General features: G+C 47.5%; 1 protein-coding gene across 1 annotated transcript; it reads left to right on the plus strand.

The window, feature by feature from the left end:
* Positions 1-751: 751 nt before the first annotated feature.
* GSTK1 (glutathione S-transferase kappa 1) lies at positions 752-17,518 on the plus strand. The gene is made up of 8 exons (XM_060236920.1): positions 752-1,006; positions 5,659-5,740; positions 7,840-7,968; positions 9,625-9,725; positions 10,712-10,747; positions 11,773-11,889; positions 14,546-14,639; positions 16,554-17,518. The coding sequence occupies exons 1-8, from the start codon at positions 914-916 to the stop codon at positions 16,595-16,597; spliced, it is 696 nt and encodes a 231-aa protein (XP_060092903.1). The 5' UTR covers positions 752-913; the 3' UTR covers positions 16,598-17,518.
* Positions 17,519-19,294: the final 1,776 nt, after the last annotated feature.

The raw sequence follows: 19,294 nt of genomic DNA on the forward strand, positions 1-19,294 counted from the left end.
TCAAGGTGTTGGTATTGAGCTTTAAAGCCCTCTATGGTCAGGGGCCTGTCTATCTGCGGGACCGCCTTTCTCCACATGTTCCCCAGAGAGCACTGTGTTCAGGGACAAGAAATCTATTGTCCATCCCTGGACCAAAGGAGGCTAGGCTGCAGCTGACGTGAGCTAGGGCCTTCTTGGTGGCAGCACCAGAATTGTGGACTGGTCTCCTGGAGGCCATAAGGGCCCTACGGGATCTCTCTACTTTCCGCAGGGCCTGTAAAACTGAACTGTTTCCGGGAGAGAGCTGCCACCCTACATCATTATAGAGTACTATGTGATCACCGCTTATATTATATTGTAGTGATACAGCGCCATGAAATGAAATGTTTTTTTAAAAAATTTAAATTGTAATTATCTTTTATTGGTTTTAATCTGTAAAAATGAATGTTGTCAGCCGCCCTGAGTCCGCTTGCGGAGAGGGCGGGATAGAAATTTAAAGTAATAAATCAATCAATCAAAGTTCACAAAGTTCACTGGGCTCACAATTTTTTCCACCGCTTTAGACCAACACGGCTGCTAATCTGATACAATTGCACAAGTCGTGCAAGTTTAGGGGGTCTGACACACCCCGACAAGAAAACCCTCCCCCACCGGCTTTCTCTCCGCTCTTTCCAAAGCCGTCGCCTCTTCTCGCTCGCTTGCTTTCTCGGCAGGCGTCTCTGAGAGGCGCTGTGCCGGCGCTTTACCACGAGGGGCCAGCACAGAGCAGCCGTGGGGCTTTCTCATGTGATCGGCGACCGGGCGGAGACTGAACTGGGGCTGGAGGCGGCGCAAGGGGAGGTGGAGGTGCACGTTGTTTTCCTTCTGCCATTTGCAAATCCGTTTCTCCGGTGTCAAAGCTCGGAGATCTGTGTGAATCCCGGAGGCAAGGCCGATGGCGGCGGTCCGCGGAGGCCTGAGCGGCAGCAAGACGCTAGTGGACTTGTTCTACGATGTGCTGTCTCCTTACTCCTGGCTCGGGTTTGAGGTCAGAGCAATGGCCCTGCGTAAAGTAAACGGGACTTGGGTGTTCTTAAGAAGTTTCTGCGCCGCATAACGGCGGAGTAGCGGGATGCGTAGACCTTTAATCCTGGTTTAGCCCTGTCCCCAAATTGATTTTCTACACTAGAATCATAGAATCAGAAACTCATGGAGTTTTATTTCTAGGATTCCATGATTGACGTGCAGAATGTCAGTTTGGGGACGGAGTTGAACCGGGATTAAAGGTCTAGTCCGGAATAACCCGCGTAGATCTGTAGTGACATTCTTTTTTCCATTCTCTTTTTTAAATTAACCTTAAAAACAACAACCAGTGCAGTCAAATATTCACAAAATCTTAACCCTTTAAGTCCCCCTTCCCCAATTTTGTCTTTATTGTATATATTTTTGTTTGTCTGTTTGTTTTCCCCCCTTCCCCCTCACCCTCCTTTTCTGAGAAGTTCGTTCACCCTGGGCATTCCGTACATTCTATAAACTGAGCTTCTTTTGAACACGTCAGTATGTATTCTCTGTGTAGGGAGTTCCTTTTGCAGCTTTTTATGCTGACCATATTGTAGCTAGTGGGCTTGTTTTGTAGAAAAAGCCCAGCAGGAACTCATTTACATATTAGACCACACCCCCTGATGTCACCATTGTTCTGCACAGGATTATTCTATAGGAGAAGCCCAGCAGGAACTCATTTGCATATTAGGCCACACCCTCTGCCACCAAGCCAGCCGGTACTAAGTTCCTGTGCGTTCCTGTTAAAAAAAAAAGGCCCTGTTAGCTACTTCCTGAACTTTGCCTGTTGGAATCCAATCCTAGGATAATGGCATAGATGTGTTATCGTAGTGACATTTCTTGATGGGCAGTGCAACGGCTCCTCTTTGCCCTTCCTTACAAATCTTTGCAAACTCCTCAGAGAGGCCTCTCCCTCCCTCCCTCCCTCTCCTGTGGTTGTGGCCTGAGCTTTGTCCTGGTTGGCTTATCACCACTGCATGCCTGCACCCGTTTACAGGCAGCCCTTCTCGCTGCAGGCTGTTCGTTGCAGCTGCTCCTTGTAGGAGAATAAGGGGCTAGTAGACCTCTTCGTTGAGGCGAGGCATAACCTGAGAAGCGAGGCTCACAACTTTAGGGTGCGCCTGCTGCATCAGCGAATGTTTCTCAGACTTTGTTCAAGAACAAAGCAGGAGTCAAGTAGCACCTTTAAGACCAACCAAGTTTTATTCAGAATGTAAACTTTCACGTGCCAGAAAAGCACACTTCATCAGACAACAGGATGGAATGGCAAGCAGTCCTTAATATAGAGAAAATGGGCAGTGAATTAGTATGCAAAGTCATGGAAATGTTTTTTAGCAGATTAAAAGGATCACAGCTCCAGCATTAGATGTGCTTTGATGGTGGAATGCTTGTCCCTTAGTCCTTGTTTCTAGCAAGCACAGGTTATGCATTTGGCAGTTTTGGTTTCATTCCTAAACATAGTACTGAGACTCCAAAGCATGCCACAAGCACCTTCAGTTAAAAGCACAGCTGCTACCAGCAATGCAGAGGCTTCAGTGGTTTGACTATCCTCTGTGTGTGTGTGTAGGGGTGGAATTCTAGCAGGAGCTCCTGTGCATATTAGGCCACACCCCTGTGATGTAGCCAATCCTCCAAAAGCTTACAGGAATCCTGCTAGAATTCCACCCCTTGTGTGTGTGTATATGCCTTAGCTTAGTGTGTCTCTGTATGATTGCAGCTGCAGCGTGGGCATGAACAGTTCAAAGGTACAAGGTCTGCATTCCCAAGTGAGATCTAGCAAGCCCGCCTTTGCTCAGTGTTTAATGATTTGGAGCTCCTAATTGTCTTTTTGCCCTGCTCTGGATAACCCGGACTAGCCCGGCCTTTTCAGATCTTGGAAGCTAAGCAGGGTCGGCCTTGGCTAGTCTTTGGATGAGAGCAGGGCTGGAATTCCAACAGGAGCTCCTTTGCATATTAAGCCACACCTCCCTGGTGTAGCCAATCCTCCCAAGAGCTTACAAGGCTTTTTTTTTTTTTGTAAACTCTGGGAGGATTGGCTACATCAGGAAGGTGTGGCCTAATAGGCAAAGGAGCTCCTGCTGGAATTCCACCCCTGGATGAAAGATAGCTAAGGAACACAAGGCCATTACATGGAGACAGGCAATGGCAAACTGACTCTAAATGTCTCTTGTCTTGAAAGACATATGGGGGAGTCTCCATAAGTCAGCTGTGACTTAACAGCAAAAAGCAAAAATCTGCTTCCTGCAGATTCTTGGGGGATTGACTCTTTCCTTTTGTGCAACTGTAAGCAAACAGCCTTGTTTAGAACTATCCAAGAGACAAAGTAGACATTGCATCTGACTTGTAAGGGAGGCCTGCATCTCTAGCTGGCTGTTGGGACATGTAACTGCCCTCCCCAACCATTTTGAGTTGGAAAAACTGTGTGTATGGAAGGGGGAGGCTGAAACCCTTCTTTCCCACCCTGTGTCCCACCTGAGCAGTGGGGTTAGAACGGATAAAAGGAAGTACTTCTTCACCCAAAGGGTGATTAACGTGTGGAATTCACTGCCACAGGAGGTGGTGATGGCTGCCAGCATAGACAGCTTCAAGAGGAGATTGGATAGACATATGGAACAGAGGTCCATCAGTGGCTATTAGCCACAGCGTACTGTTGGAACTCTCTGTCTGGGGCAAGTGATGCTCTGTATTCTTGGTGCTTGGGAAGGGCAACAGTGAAAGGGCTTCTAGTGTCCTGGCCCCACTGATGGACTTCCTGATGACACCTGGGTTTTTTGGCCACTGCGTGACACAGAGTGTTGGACTGGATGGGCCATCGGCCTGATCCAACATGGCTTCTCTTATTCTCCCCAAGGAATTTGCAGCTGAAAGTCCCCATGGCAAAAGCGAGTTAGAAGTCCCTCCAGTTTGGCCTGTGAGTCCGGATTTACACATGCCAAAGAATGATGGGGTAGAATGGGGTGCCAGGGTGGGGTACTAGTGAGATTGTGGAAGACCCAGGTTTGAATCCTGAGTCGGCCATAGAAGTTTGCAATGCGAGGGGCGGAAGGTGTTGTCGGCTGCTTTTGGTTGCCGCTGCGGAGAGAAATGTGGAATAAATGCCACCCTTTTTCACACTACAGGAGAAGAATCACATTTTGGAATGTTTCTCTGAAGTTTTAACACATACTGCAAAACAACAAATAGAAGAAGCCAATCCATGGCTAGGAGTTGCATTTTAGCAAGAGTCCTAGTGGCCTGAAGCTAGGGTATGAGTATTGGCCAGGTTTGGCCAAACTTGCTTAACGTAAGAGCCACATAGAATAAATGTCAGATGCTTGAGAGCTGCAAGACATGAATGTCAGATGTTTGAGAGCTGAAACAAAGGAAGAAAAACAGAGGGGGGACAGAGGAAGAGGTAGAAAGAAAGTAACTTTAAATGCATTCTCTGCACTGATGGCTGACTTGGCTTGGAGAAGAGATTTAAAGAGATAAATGCCTTCTCCAAGCCAGCCGACAGGGTGGTGGGAGCTTCAAGAGCCACACAAGTGTGTGTGTATCCGTTACCCTCTCAGTTCACATTTTGCATTTTGGGAAGCTGGCTGATGCCAATGTTCCCTCTATGCTGCAGAGTCTTGTGAGCAAACATTCTACTTTGTGAACTGCTGGTATTAAAGTTACGAGCTACTGGCATGAAAGTTGTGAGCTACCACATAAATTGGTGTGCTCTGGGGTCATCCTTCCTGAACCAAGATATTGTGAGCATTACGCAGAATCTTTTCTCTTGCTAGGCTCAATGCCCTCCCTTCAGCGATTTTTAACTGGGAGATTTAACAAAGTAGGAGTCAAGTGGCACCTTTAAGACCAACCAAGTTTTATTCAGAATGTAAGCTTGGTCTTAAAGGTAAACTTGACTCCTGCTTTGTTCAACTACTTCAGACCAACACCGGCTGCCCACTTTGGATCTATCTACATGGGAGACTTAACGGTGTACTTTTTGCTAACAGACTATGCCCTTGTGCAAGCGGGTCCATTGAAACTGTGCCTCTTGTGTTATTAGAATGCTGTTATTGTGTTAATATTCAACACAGCATTTTATCATTAATTCTTGATAGTATCTTAGAGCTTCCGGATTCATATAAACTGCTGAATCTGCTAAAGAACAAAGATGGGAACACAACTGACGCTGTGGCAAAGTTTTTACAGGCTGCTTTTCTTATACGCAGTAATGTCTTGCAATTTAAATTTGTATTAGACAGATTGACTTTTGACTTATTTTTGTACAGATTTTAGACCCTTTTAGAATGTTCTTCTGTCTTGACTCACGTTGGCATGTTTTATCTATTTGTATGCATATGTGTGTACATCTTTTATCCCTCTAATGCCAATAAAAGGTAACTGAACTGGAACTAGGGTGAGCTGGAGGCTAAAAATCTGTATGCTAGTTCATGCTAATTCAGCTTCGAGGGAATGCTGGCTGTTGCCCCAGCAAACCCATTGTTTTCTCAAGTACCGCATGGGAAAAGAACAGCTACGCTTCTGCTGTGCAGAAATATGCTTCCTGTTCTCTGGCTGCCATCTTTGGATGTGTCCCCCTGCCTCCCCCGTGTGCTGGAGACAGTGGCCTACTGCTAACCAATGTATTTATTGTTCTCTCCCTTGTAGGTTCTATGCCGGTACCGGCCCATCTGGAACATCGAGCTGCGCTTGCGGCCTGCTTTCCTTGGTGGGGTCATGAATGAGACAGGTCGGTAGGTGCTGAATAATGTAATAGTAGGATTTATTCATGGAGGCCATGTGCAAAAGATTCTATTGAGGAGCAATTCTAAACCTCTGACTTTTGAAGTTTGGTATGGGCTGCAGGGGTTGGAGAAGCATTTAGCATTGGTCATATTTTCTCAGTGCAGTCTTATCCTGGGAAGAGTGCTGTTAAGGACATAAGAAGCGTGCTGCTGCATCAGAGCAGTGGCCCATCTAGTCCAGCTTCCTGTCTCACACAGTGGCCAATCAGTTCCTCTGGATGGCCAGCAACCGGGCATAGAGGCTGAGGCCTTCATGAGAACATAAGAGCCCTGCTGCATCAGACCAGTGGTCCATCTAGTTCAGCATCCTGTCTCACACAGTGGCCAACCATTTCCTCTGGGTGGCCAGCAACCGGGCATAGAGGCTGAGGCCTTCGTGAGAACATAAGAGTCCTGCTGGATCAGACCAGTGGTCCATCTAGTCCAGCATCCTGTCTCACACAAGTGGCCAACCATTTCCTCTGGGTGGCCAGCAATCGGGCATAGAGGCTGAGGCCTTCAAAGAACATAAGAGCCCTGCTGGATCAGATCAGTGGCCCATCTAGTCCAGCATCCTGTCTCACACAGTGGCCAACCATTTCCTCTGGGTGGCCAGCAGCCGGGCATAGAGGCTGAGGCCTTCAAAGAACATAAGAGCCCTGCTGGATCAGATCAGTGGCCCATCTAGTTCAGCCTCCTGTCTCACACAGTGGCCAACCATTTCCTCTGGATGGCCAGCAATTGGGCATAGAAGCTGAGGCCTTCGTGAGAACATAAGAGTCCTGCTGGATCAGATCAGTCGTCCATCTAGTTCAGCATCCTGTCTCACACAGTAGCCAACCAGTTCCTTTGGGTGGCCAGCAGTCAGGCATAGAGGCTGAGGCCTTCGTGAGAACATAAGAGTCCTGCTGGATCAGACCAGTGGTCCATCTAGTCCAGCCTCCTGTCTCACACAGTGGCCAACCATTTCCTCTGGGTGGTCAGCAACCGGGCATAGAGGCTGAGACCTTCATGAGAACATAAGAGTCCTGCTGGATCAGACCAGTGGTCCATCTAGTCCAGCATTCTGTTTCACACAGTGGCCAACCATTTCCTCTGGGTGGCCAGCAACCGGGCATAGAGGCTGAGGCCTTCATGAGAACATAAGAGTCCTGCTGAGCCCTTCATGAGAACATAAGAGCATCCTGTCTCACACAGTGGCCAACCATTTCCTCTGGACATCTAGCAACAGGGCATAGAGGCCGAGGCCTTCCCCTGATTTTGTCTCCTGGCTCTGGGATTCAGAGGCTCAGCATCTCTGAATGTGGAGGTTCCCCTCAGTCATCTTTGTAGTCACTGATAGTCCTTTCCTCCATTAATCTATCAAATTCCCTTTTAAAGCGGCTTATTTCTGTAGCCATCACTGCGTCCTCTGGCAGAGAATTCCACATTTTAATCACTTCCTGTGTAAGGAAGTACTTCCTTTTGTCTGCCCTGAATCCACTGCCCCTCAGCTTCATTTTATGTCCTCGAGGCCTAGTATTTTGGGAGAGGGAGAAAAAAAATGTCTCTTTATCAGCTCCCTTCAACTTTTGCATAATTGTAGAAACCTCTGTCATGGCCCACCTCTTAGTCATCTCTTTTCTGTTTTGAATTTAAGTTTCCTCCATCAAACTCTGCCTTCACAATGCAGCCCAAGAATAGAAATTGTCATAAACCTGTTGAGAGGCAACATCATCAGGGGAAGGCCTTGGTCTCTGTGCCCTGTTGCTGGCTGTCCAGAGGACCTGGTTGGCCACTGTGTGAGACAGGATGCAGGACTAGATGGACCACTGCTCTGATAATGCACTAATGAGATTGGGAGGGGGATCAGAAAGACTGCCGCCATTTTGTGTTTCTGTGACGGCAATCAGAAAGACTTCCACAATTTTGGGTTTCTTTGAAGATGGCTTTACTGCCTGGTGTTTGAGGTTACCCCATGAGGGCAAGACACAGGCTGATTCAATCGCCTGCCTTGGAGGAATGAGGGGTGGGTGCCCCGCAGTGGGGATTTTTCTACTCCTGTAACGTAGTGTCTTTTTAACAGGCAACCAGCCCCCGGCCATGGTCCCCCAAAGAGCCAGATACATGACAAAAGACATTCCACGGATGGCAAAATACTACCAAGTGCCACTGCAAGCCCCAAAGGATTTCTTTGAGACTGTTATCAGAAAGGGTAAGGAACTAAAGCCACCTAATAATCTGGGAAAGGGTGGTGGTCTTTTTCATGGCCTCTCCAGCTAAAATGACTAGGCAGTAGGTGACGGGAAGGAACTCTGCCTGAGACTCTGGAGAGCGGCTGCCAGCCTGAGTAGGCAATACTGACCTTGATAGACCAAGAGTCTGACTCAGTAGGTGGCAGCTTCATGTATTTGTGTCTACCTCTCTCTGCATTTATGAGTTATTAGGCCATGCGTCTCCATTGTGGTACTCATGGGGCCCACCAAGTGTTTTTTAGGAAGTGGGTGGATCCAGGTAGGCCTTTTGCCCAGCAGGGCTTCTGGCTGACTATTGGAGAGCCAATTTGGTGTAGTGGTTAAGTGCGTAGACTCTTATCTGGGAGAACCGGGTTTGATTCACTTGCAGATGCTGGAATGGCCTTGGGTCAGCCTTAGCTCTCGCAGGAGTTGTCCTTGAAAGGGCAGCTTCTGTGAGAGCCCTTTCAGCCCCACCTGCCTCACAGGGTGTCTTTTGTGAGGTAGGAAGGTAAAGGAGATTGTGAGCAGCTCTGAGATTCAGAGTGAAGGGTGGGGTATAAATCCAATATCTTCTTCATCTTCTTCTTGATTGGCTGTACAGATTTTTTTTTTTACATTGCTTTGGCAACAGCTACCACCACAGCACAAGGATTCTTTACTGTGATACTGAAGTTAAGCTGTGGCAATCATTTTGTGGTGGGCTCCGCCTCTTGTGGCAGCCATTTTGTGGCTGTGCCCACCACGGTGTGGCCGAATTTTGAACGTGCCCACAGGGCTGGAAACACCGTTTTAGGCATTATGATACCTGGCGAAAGTTGGCTAAATATTCTTTTTGGAGAACACCCTGGCAGACTTTTGCCTGTATTGGGTAGAAGGAAGAAATGCAGGGTTAAGTTCCAGGAATAAGGAAGTCCAATAACAAAGGACATCCCGCGAGTGGTCAGGCTTCCTGGGAATAGAATGTGGGGTGCGCCCTATGTAGATTGTGTAATGTTGATTTAGTGATCCAAGGTGCACGGCGAAGTTCTGGACATAACGCTTTGCATAGCTGTGCTTTCCTTTCTTAGAAACCAAAATTTGTGATATTTTGTAGAAGCAATTAAGGAATATTGGCTCAAAAATTTGGGGAACCTGGGTTGGGTGGATTTTGGTGCAAACCTTGCTTGAGAGGTTTTCCTTTTTTGGTTAATTTTGAGGAGAGGAGCCTTTCTGGCTAGTGCTGAGTGTTCTTTTCCTTGAACCTGTCAAAATTTACATTTTTGAGATCTGTTCTCTCTCCTTTTTTACTGTCTCTTTGAAAGTAAAACTCTCTGATGAAAAGCCCTCTCAGACAACCTCCCAGAAAACCTTACTTGAAATGGACTGCCTGCTGTTTGAGGAAAGTATATTTGGTACTTTTTTTACCTCAGCAAGGAGCTCTGGGAGGCCTTTGAGGTTCTTTCCCTTCCTCTGCTTTCTCTTCACAACAGCCCTGTGAGGTAACTTAGGTGAAGAGAGAATGTGACTGGCCCCATGGCAGGGTGGAGGTTCAAATCCTGGTCTATGAGGTCCTAGATCAGGATATCCTTTTTTTATTTCACACATGCAGACTCTCTGATTGTGTGTAAGTCTTTCTCTCCGTTTCCCTCACACAGGCAGTCTGTCTGCCATGCGCTTTATTAGCGCTGTGGATATAGCGCAGCCGCAGTTTGTGGAGTCTGTTTCTAGAGAGCTTTGGATGCGCATTTGGAATCGAGTAAGTATTTTTTTGTATCTGGGCTTCAGAGGTAATGTTTCTGGGCCCCTCATTCTTCAGTTCTCAGGATACTTGGGCTGGAAGCCTGATATTACCTTGGCCAGGTTTGCATGACATTGGATCCCTCAAGCCAAATACGGCCCTGTAGAATTGCTTTATGGTCACTAAGGCTTTGTTAAACCTCCTTGGTTAACTGCTGTCTCAAGATTGTTTTTTTTTTACATGAAGCTTGAGAAGCAGCTGACAGGTCAAGGTATCTGCCCTCCATTGCCAAATGGCCAGGAGAAAATATTCTGCCACTTTAATAGAGACTTATAGCCAGAGCTTTTTTTGTAGCAGGAACTCCTTTGCATATTAGGCCACACACCCCTGATGTAGCCATTCCTCCTGAACCGTACAGTAGGTCCTGTAAGAAGAGCCCTGTGAGCTCTTGGAGGATTGGCAACAATCAGGGGTGTGTGGCCTAATATGCAAAGGAGTTCCTGCTACAAAAAAAAAAGCCCTGCTTACAGCCAAAATAAACATTACTGTTTTTAAAGAGTTCAGTCTAGGTCCCCTGGACTCATCTTGTGTTCTCTGCAGTCACACAGCAGCTGTGAGGAATGGTTTGTCAAAATAACAAACTTTTATAGGCAAATGTACCTCTTAGAGTAATATAAGCCTATTGATAATGGCAAATGGAACAGATATTAAAACCTTAAAACAGATATTAAAACATTACACTACTTCTTTTCTTTGTGAACATCACAATTTTTCATGTCGTGTACATATAGCTGTTGCCCAATGGAGAAAAGGAGCTAGACTGTTGCTATTCTCTATGTGAAACATCTTAACATAGAAAATAAAATACGCTTATTTATTTCATTAAAATGTTTACATTCTGCATTGTCCAGAATTTGCTCAGCATAGTTGCAAAGGTTCATTTTCTGGCTTTAGAGCAATTTTCATAGAGCAGTATTTAATAACTGGTCGCTTTCTCTCTCCAGGATGAAGACATCACCCAACCAGAGAGTATCTTGGCAGTAGGTTCTTTCTCCTTTCTTGTTCTTGTCTTGGCACTGGTTTGGGGGTCTAGTGGCGTCCTGGTGGGGGCAGACCCTGGTCATGGTGTGGCTGTTGGATACTTTGCATCTGTCTTCCATTTCTCGGCTTTCCTGAGTGCCTCGGAGGGGAAAAATGGGAGAAAAATGTGTGTTGTTTCATGTGCGTTGTTTCTTTCCCTCCTCTTCCTAGTTGTGGATTCCTTGAGGTTCTAAGGGAATTTTCCATTCAAAAAACCAGATATATGTGAGTGGGAACAGGATGGCACAGTCCTTGTGTAGTCTAGGTCAGTGGACTTTAAATTTTCCAGGACCTAACAGAAAGTATGTGACAGGAAGTGGTGTGCCATCAGTCATGTGACAGGGAAAAGGGGAACTAGAGTTATGACCTCGCTGGTCTCCAGGCCAAAGCCATGAACAGACTTAAGAGCGGGAGACAGGTTCTTGTATCAAAATAGTAATTTTAAACAACTGTGACTTTATACCTCTAGTAAAATAGAAGTCATAATAAACAGGAAATACAAGATGAATGCTAGGGAGTGTACCACTTTGAGGAGCAAGTTGAGGACCAGAGACTTGGAGGCAGCAAATAAAATGGCAACTCTGTGAGGGCTCATGACATGGTAGAAAGGGTTCTATTACCTGAACTATTGACTGAAGCTCACTGGCCTAGGCTAGAGGCTGCAGCACTTGTAACGTATCAGTAAAGCTTCACCTATGTAATCATAGTCAAAGTCTATCTGAGTGTTACTTGGCAAAATGTCTCATCCAATCCCACTCATCGCCAGTTAGCAAGGCTAAAAGAGACTTACCCTGATACTCCAGAGAGCCAGTGCCAGTGGGAATCAGTGGCCCAGATGCCGGGCAAAACAGCTTCAGATGTGGCAAGGTGTACTGGAGCAAACTTGAATGGTTTTCGCACAGTTCAAATCTGTCACCCTGACTTTTGATCCCATGAAGCGTTACAGAATCTGCCTTTGACGTGATTGTGAGTATGTCTCTCTCAGGCAGCCGAGAAAGCAGGTGTCCCCTTGGAGCAAGCTAAGAAGCTTCTGGAAATGAGTGCCTCGCCTGAGGTGAAGAATCGCCTGAAAACCACCACAGCCGAAGCAATCAAATATGGGGTGAGAGGCCAGTACCCCTTCAGGGCAATCGTTTGGGAACAGCTGGGCCCCTTTTGCAACACGTCCTTTTGTTCAGAAGGGCTCTGGAAGGAACTGGAGTGCTAAGGAATCCAGACCCTTCAGTGAGGGCCACTGAGAGCCCTCATGAGCCACCCGGCAGAACTTCCATCTAGTTGTTTTCTTTGCATGATAACAGAGCACACAACTTGTCCTCCTCCAGAGGGGCAGGGTTCCTGGAGGTTTTGCCCCTCAGCACCACTCTGCTTTCAGTGCCCTGACTCCACTTCATGAGTCAGTGGGCCTATCTGTCTTTCTTTAAAGGAAGTAGCACTGGATAGCAGTGTTCGTGAGCAAGATCTTGGGGTCCAGGTGGACCATAAGTTGAAAATGAGCAGCCAGTGTGACGCAGCAACAAAAAAGGCAAATGCCATCTTGGGGTGTATCAGCAGAGGCATAACATCCAGATCACAAGATCTGCTGTACACTGCATTGGTCAGGCCACACCTGGAGTATCATGTGCAGTTCTGGAGGCCTCACTTCAAGAAGGATGTGGACAGATTGGAGCGGGTGCAGAGAAGAGCAACAAGGATGATTGGGGCCTAGAGATCAAGCCTTATGAGGAGAGGCTGAGGGATTTGGGAATGCTCAGTCTGGAGAAGAGGAGGTTGAGGAGAGGGGAGACATGATTGCTCTCTTGAAGTATTTGAAAGGCTGTCACTTAGAGGAGGGTAGGGAGCTGTTCCTGTTGGCAGTGGAGGAGAGAACTTGCAATATTGGGTTTAAATTAAGGGCAGGAAGGTATACACTGGATAAAAAAAACTTTTTTACAGTAAGAGTTGTTCAGCAGTGGAATCAGCTACCGAGGGAGGTTGTGAGCTCTCCCTCACTGGCAGTCTTTAAGCAGCAGCTGGACAAATGCTTGTCAGGGATACTGTAGGCTGATCCTGCATTGAACAGGGGATTGGACTATGTGGCCTGTATGGCCCCTTCCAACTCTTATGATTCTAAGCGCGTTTTAGCTGGCATTCAGTTTTCTCTAAGCTGAGTTAGTGTGAGCTAGCTCACAGTCATTTAGCCTCCGGTTCACACATTTTTGTCTTCGCTCAGGAAAAAAAATGGCCCCAGAGCAAACTAATTTCTGCAGCAGCTCGCAACTTTAATGCCAGTGGCTCACAAAGTAGAACTTTTGCTCACAAGACTCTACAGCTTAATTGGAGTATTGGCTGGCATGTGACAAAAACGTAAGGTTCTGATTGGTGGCTCCTTCAGACCCATACAAACCACTATTTTGATGGCACAGGCAACAAATTATTTCATTGGCTGTACTTAAACCCCACTTTGCTCCATAATGACATACACCACCTTCCTCTCCTCCATGTTATCTTTGCAACATCCCTGTGAGGTAAATTAGGGTAGGTGACTAGCCTAAGATCACCCAGCAAGCTTCTCAGACGGGAATCCAATGTGATCCATTCCAGACTATTTTTTCCATTGGGCTGGGTTTGGTTCAGAGGCAACACAGCCATCAAACCTTCCCTTGGTACCAGGTCCCCTGGACAGCTATCAACAGGGCATAGAGGCATATGTGGCTAAGTGCACGGACTCTTATCTGGGAGAACCGGGTTTGATTCCCCACTGCTCCACTTGCACCTGCTGGAATGGCCTTGGGTCAGCCATAGCTATCGCAGGTGTTGTCCTTGAAAGGGCAGCTGCTGTCAGAACTCTCTTAGCCCCACCTACCTCACAGAGTGACTGTTGTGTGTGTGTGGGGGGGGGTAGGTAAAGGAGATTGTGACCACTCTGAGATTCAGAGTATAGGGCGGGATATAAATCCAATATCTTGACTTATCTTCTTACCTGGTTCTCATTCTCTCTCATTCTGTGTAGAAGAACCAAGAGGCTTTCAAAACACTTTTAAGCAGGGCTTTTTCTTTTTTGTAGCAGGAACTCCTTTGCGTATTAGGCCACACACCCCTGATGCAGCCAATCCTCCTGGAGCTTAGAGTAGGCCCTGTAAGAAGAGCCCTGTAAGCTCTTAGAGGATTGGCTGCATCAGGGGTGTGTGGCCTAATATGCAAAGGAGTTCCTGCCTTTAAGAGTGCCTTCAGACAATCCAGCGTGGAAACACAAAGAAGCTGTCATTTCTGCTTCTGCAATTCCTAGCACAATGTAGCAGGAAAACTTGCAAGAAGAGAGGTTTGGTGGCTCAGTGGTAGAGCATCTGCTTGGTAAGCAGAAGGTCCTAGGTGCAGTCCCTCGCATCTCCAACTAAAATGGGTCCAGGCAAGTAGACATGAAAAACCTCACCTTGAGACCTTGGAGAGCCGCTGCCAGTCTGAGTAGACAATACTGACTTCGATGGACTGAGGGTCTGATTCAGTATAAGGCAGCTTCATATGTTCATATGTAAATTAAAAGAGGTAGAGAAGAATACAAAGCCAGCGAACTGCGGGACAAACATAGCAATTAGCCTGGGCGGCTGATTTCTGAGCAATCTTCCAGCAGACTGAGGAGCAGGGAGAGGGGAAGACTCCCCAAAATGATGTGCCACAATCTGGCCTTTTAGTTCACCTTCCTGGTGACATACAGCATTACCCCCTGCCTTGCATTATACCCCATCCTGGAAACTTAGACAAAGTGTGTCTTGCTTTTTCAGGCATTCGGGATGCCCTCTGTTGTGGCCCACGTTGATGGCAAGCCTGAACTTTTCTTCGGTTCAGATCGCCTGGAACTGCTGGCCAGCATTTTGGGTGAGTGCACTGAATGCAACTGATCCTGTTTTTATTGAACAGGCAATGGCAAATCTCTCCTCTCCCCTCCTTTCCTCCTCTCTCCTCCTCTACCCTCCCCCATCTTAGAAAGCTAATTGATTCAGGAATCTTAAGCAGCAAAAGACACTGATTTCTTATTTTTTTGTATGCAAAGGCTAAAAGGGCTGAGACTAATTTTGCAGTTGTTAAGAGTGGTCTTAGGATCCTCAAGCAAAAACGTCAGGAATGTAGGGGCCAATAGATTGATTAAAAGCTTAATAGAGTAATCTCTCATAATCTCATAAAATCTGCATTCCAGCAGAGCGTGGGAGGATGTGTCAGTCCTACTAAGGTCACGAGGGTGGCAAACCTGTGGCCTTTTGCTCCTCTCTCGCCTTGAAGACCACATAGTTCCCTTTAAGCTGAGTTAGTGTAAGTTAGCTCACAATTTTGTCACCTCCGGCTCACATATTTTTGTCTTAGCTCAAGAAAGATGGCCCCAGAGCAAACTAATGTATGCAGTAACTTTAATTCCAGTAGTGCACGAACTAGAATTCTTGCTCACAAGACTCCACAGCTTAGAGGAGGGCAGGGCTTTTTTTGTAGCAGGAACTCTTTTGCATATTAGGCTGCACCCCCCCCCGATGTAGCCAATCCTCCTGGAGCTTACAGTAGGCTCTGTAAGAAGAACTCTGTAAGCTCTTGGAGGATTGGCTACATCAGGGGGTGCGGCCTAATACGCAAAGGAGTTCCTGCTACAAAAAATGCCCTGGGAGGGAATATTGGTCTTGGGGCAGCCATGATTCTACAGTATGTTCTTCTGTGCAGAGGAAATAGCCTTGACTAGCTTGATCTTGTCCCAGCTTGGAAGCTAAGCAGGGTCGGCCCCAGTTGGTACTTTGGTGGGAGACCACCAAGGAAGGCCAGAGTTGCCATTGCAGAGGAAGGCAATGGGCAGACCACCTCTGAATGTCTCTGAATGGAAACCCCATGATCCTGGGATGCCTGTGCGACTCGACGGCACCCAGTTATTATACCACAGGCTGATCTGTTAAAAGCAGTTTGCCACTTACTAGGGTTGTGCGTAGACCAGCTGTTGCTTTCGTTTGATTCCCCGCTTCTCCACTTGCAGCTGCTGGAACGGCCTTGGGGCAGCCATAGCTCTCACAGAGCTGTCCTTGGAAGGGCAGCTGCTGGGAGAGCTCTCTCAGCCCCACCCACTTCACAGGGTGTCTGGTGGGGGCTGGGAAGGTAAAGGAGATTGTAAGCTACTCTGAGACTCTTGAGCAGGGTGTCGAACTCATTTGTTATGAGGGACAGATCTGACATAAATGAGACCTTGTAGGGCTGGGCCATGTGTGTACCTATTTAAGATTAGGTAGCAGAGATATAAACTTTGTAAAGGACACAGACAAGGATTTTTTTAACTTAAAATATGCTTAAATCATTAGCACTTGGTCTTAAAGGTGCTTCTTTGTATCTCTCCCATGGGATTCAGTGAGTTGGGCAAAGGAAGCTCTGGCTCTTTCCTTTCTTCCCCAGAGGACCAGGAGGGGGAGAAGCCTCAGCTAATAAAAGGAAGAGAGGCTTGGCTTGGTAGCTCTGCTGTGCAATTGAGAGAGCCTGGCAAAGCAAGCTCTCACTCCCCCCCATCCTCCCCAAAGGAGTCTCAGTCAATGGAGAAAATAGATCTGTAGCTCCTGTGCAATTGAGCAAGCCTTGTAAAGCAAGCTGTGATGCAAAAGGAAGCAAATGACAGCCAGTTGCTCGAGGGCCTGATAATAAGTCCTCTGGGGATCTGATTCGGGCCCCGGGCCACATGTTTGACACCCCTGCTCTTGAGATTCAGAGTGGAGGGCAGGAATTAAATCCAGTATCATCTTTTTTTCATCATCTGACTGATGCGTTTCACAGGAGAGAAATGGTTGGGACCAGTGCCAGCATCCGCCAAGCTCTAGCTACGAGGAACAGCAGTGGGGCACGACTCAGCAAGACAACAGACTTGGGAGCTGTGACCCTACAAGCTTTCACGGATTCAGTACAGGAGGATCAATGGACAAAGCACACCCCTTCTTCAAACTGGAAGAGAACGGCCCGAGGCAAGCACAGAGCCTGCAGAAGGCAGCATGGCAACCACGTCCAACTGTAGTGTGATCCACGCGAGTTAATCGCACAGCTGGTACCAGCCTCGTGTGCTCTAGACCTGTGGCCCAGCGGATGTACGTGTGTGAATGTGGAAGCTTCAGCGTATAACCGGATGACCAATTGTTCCCTGTTTTTTAACTGCATGAGAGCGGCCAGTTGAGAGCCACCAGCGGTCACTGCTGCACCCAGAAAATGTGAATGATTTGTTGCAGAAACCTGCAAGCGAACTAAGAATTGGTGTCGTGTTCACCTTGGGGTGAGACAGCAGTGGCAAGAGGAAAAGATTAACCTGCTCTCGTGAGGTTTCAGAGAGGGGCTGGAGAAACGTCTGTTCTCTGCACTACTTTATGCTCTCTGCTGCCAGAGAGAAGCTTGGTTTCCTTTGAATCTCCTGATTTCCTTTGCCAGCTTGCTTCAAGCCCTGTTGACAGGAAGTCTGGTTGTGGTTGGCGTGGTGGGAGGGGATTGTCAACTTTTGCAAGAGAGCCTGTCATTTCCATGCCCGTGTACCTTCTGCCCTTGGTCTTGCCTGCCCGCCAATACATTTTTTCATCTATTCAGTAACGTGGCCTTTAAAATGTGGCATCGATTCATTGGACTGAACTAGGGCCGAGTCAGTTTTATTTTGCTAAGAGCCTTTCTGCCGGACGACCTCTTCCTGTGCCTCATTTTTTTTTTGATGATTCCCACAAGCTTTGTATAATTTAATAAATCAGTAGTGCAGCTCTGATAAATGAGTAAGCGAATTCCTAAGCGCCCTTCTGGTCCTGAGTAGAAAAACAATTCCGATCTGTTATATAAGCTGCTTTAAGGAATAACTGATATTGCTGCTGGGGGTGGGGGGGGGAAACTTCAGTAAAGATTAAGTTGGAACAAAAGCTTGGCTTCAGTGACTGGAAAGCCCAGTCCCAGGGGAAATGGAACTTCCCTGCCTCCTCCCCTGGTAAGAGCGGCATATTCTAATCTGGAGAACCGGGTTCGATTCACCACTTCCAGGGCTTCTTTTGTAGAAAATGCCTAGCAGGAACTCATTTGCATATTAGGCCACACACCCTGATATCGCCAGTGTTTCGCGCTGGGCATTTTTGTAGAGAAAGCCCAGCAGGAACTCATTTACATATTAGGCCACACACCCTGACACCAAGCCAGCCAGAACTGTGTTCCTGCTAAAAAAAAGCCCTGCCCGCTTCCCCCTTGAAGCTAAATGAGTAATAGGCAAGTCAAAGCACTCGCAGCCTAAAAACAATTATAGCTTGCCACCTAGTGGTGCCACAAAAGAGCTACAGCTTTGGCAGCCAAGCACTTCCTTACAGGATCTCCTGGCTATTATACACACAGTGCTGTATGATAACCAGGGGTTGTTTTGTAGAAAAATAGGCGGTGGAGCTCAGCATAACATTAGCAGATGCTTCCCCACTAGCCAGAGGCAACCCAACAGAAGAAAGGAGAGCCCTGGGCAAGCACGGCCTGCTCGGGCTGGCTAGAGATCCAGCCAGCCCAAGCAATGCCTCTCTCACCTGGGGCTCTTCTTGGCTGTTCCCCTCCAGTCAAAACGGCAGCAAGCCACCCACTGCCCAGAATCATGTAAAAAGTGGAGAAAGGGTGGTGTGAGCGTCTCTAGGGGTTAATGAGGGCTGCTGGCTGCCCCTTCTCCTAATCCAGGGATTGTTATGCAGCTACACCTCCTATTCAATGGACAAGATAGGGAGGGAACTCTCAGGTTCAGGAGCTGTGCTGCTGTGAGCTCCTGCTGAATTCAAGGCCTGATGATAACTAATTTCCCTGCAGTCCCCAGAAACACCATGGAGGGGGTGGTCAGTGGGCCTGAACAGGAGGTGAAGGCAAAGTTACGCTCCCCTGCCATAAATTCTGCTAGTTAACAGAAAACTTAAGTCTGGATTCAGCCCAGTGCCTTTATCTATTGTAGCCACATGCTTGAAATCGCAAAGCCAATAACCCCAAATGCCTGTAGTATACAGCGATGTTGTACCCCTATTTTAAGGATGCTACAGTGTCAGCTTTTGGGAAAACGTGGTACTGGTGAGGTACTGAATTACTGGACAATGATATTTAACTTGCTGTATAGCAGGGGTGGCCAACGGTAGCTCTCCAGATGGTTTTTTTGCCTACAACTCCCATCAGCCCCAGCCATTGGCTATGCTGGCTGGGGCTGATGGGAGTTGTAGGCCAAAAAACATCTGGAGAGCTACCGTTGGTCACCCCTGCTGTATACTACAAATATGGCTGTGAGTGGAGCGGGGGTGGGGGGGAGGCATACAAGAGTAGCTCTATGTTTGGCCCAAGACACACACTTTGCAGTACATCCCAGAAGCCTCAATCCCCTGGTTTTTTCCTGCCCCCCTACGTTGCTGCAGCTCCCACAGTATCCTTGAGGGTTCATGGACCACTCCCTCTGGCCTAAATTCCAGGGTCACAGATGGCTGCAGGATGGGAAAGGTTCTGTTTATGCAGCCCGAGTTCCAGGTCACAGTTTGCGGGAGACATCCAGG

Source organism: Heteronotia binoei, chromosome 4 (assembly GCF_032191835.1).
Source record: "Heteronotia binoei isolate CCM8104 ecotype False Entrance Well chromosome 4, APGP_CSIRO_Hbin_v1, whole genome shotgun sequence".
NCBI classification, from domain to species: Eukaryota; Metazoa; Chordata; class Lepidosauria; order Squamata; family Gekkonidae; genus Heteronotia; species Heteronotia binoei.

Excerpts from the sequence above, each read along its gene's own strand:
- GSTK1 (XM_060236920.1), top strand. The coding sequence starts at position 914 with ATGGCGGCGGTCCGCGGAGGCCTGAGCGGCAGCAAGACGCTAGTGGAC. Across the intron at positions 10,748-11,772 it reads AACCAGAGAGTATCTTGGCA|GCAGCCGAGAAAGCAGGTGT; the intron begins GTAGGTTCTTTC and ends TGTCTCTCTCAG. Across the intron at positions 14,640-16,553 it reads ACTGCTGGCCAGCATTTTGG|GAGAGAAATGGTTGGGACCA; the intron begins GTGAGTGCACTG and ends TGCGTTTCACAG.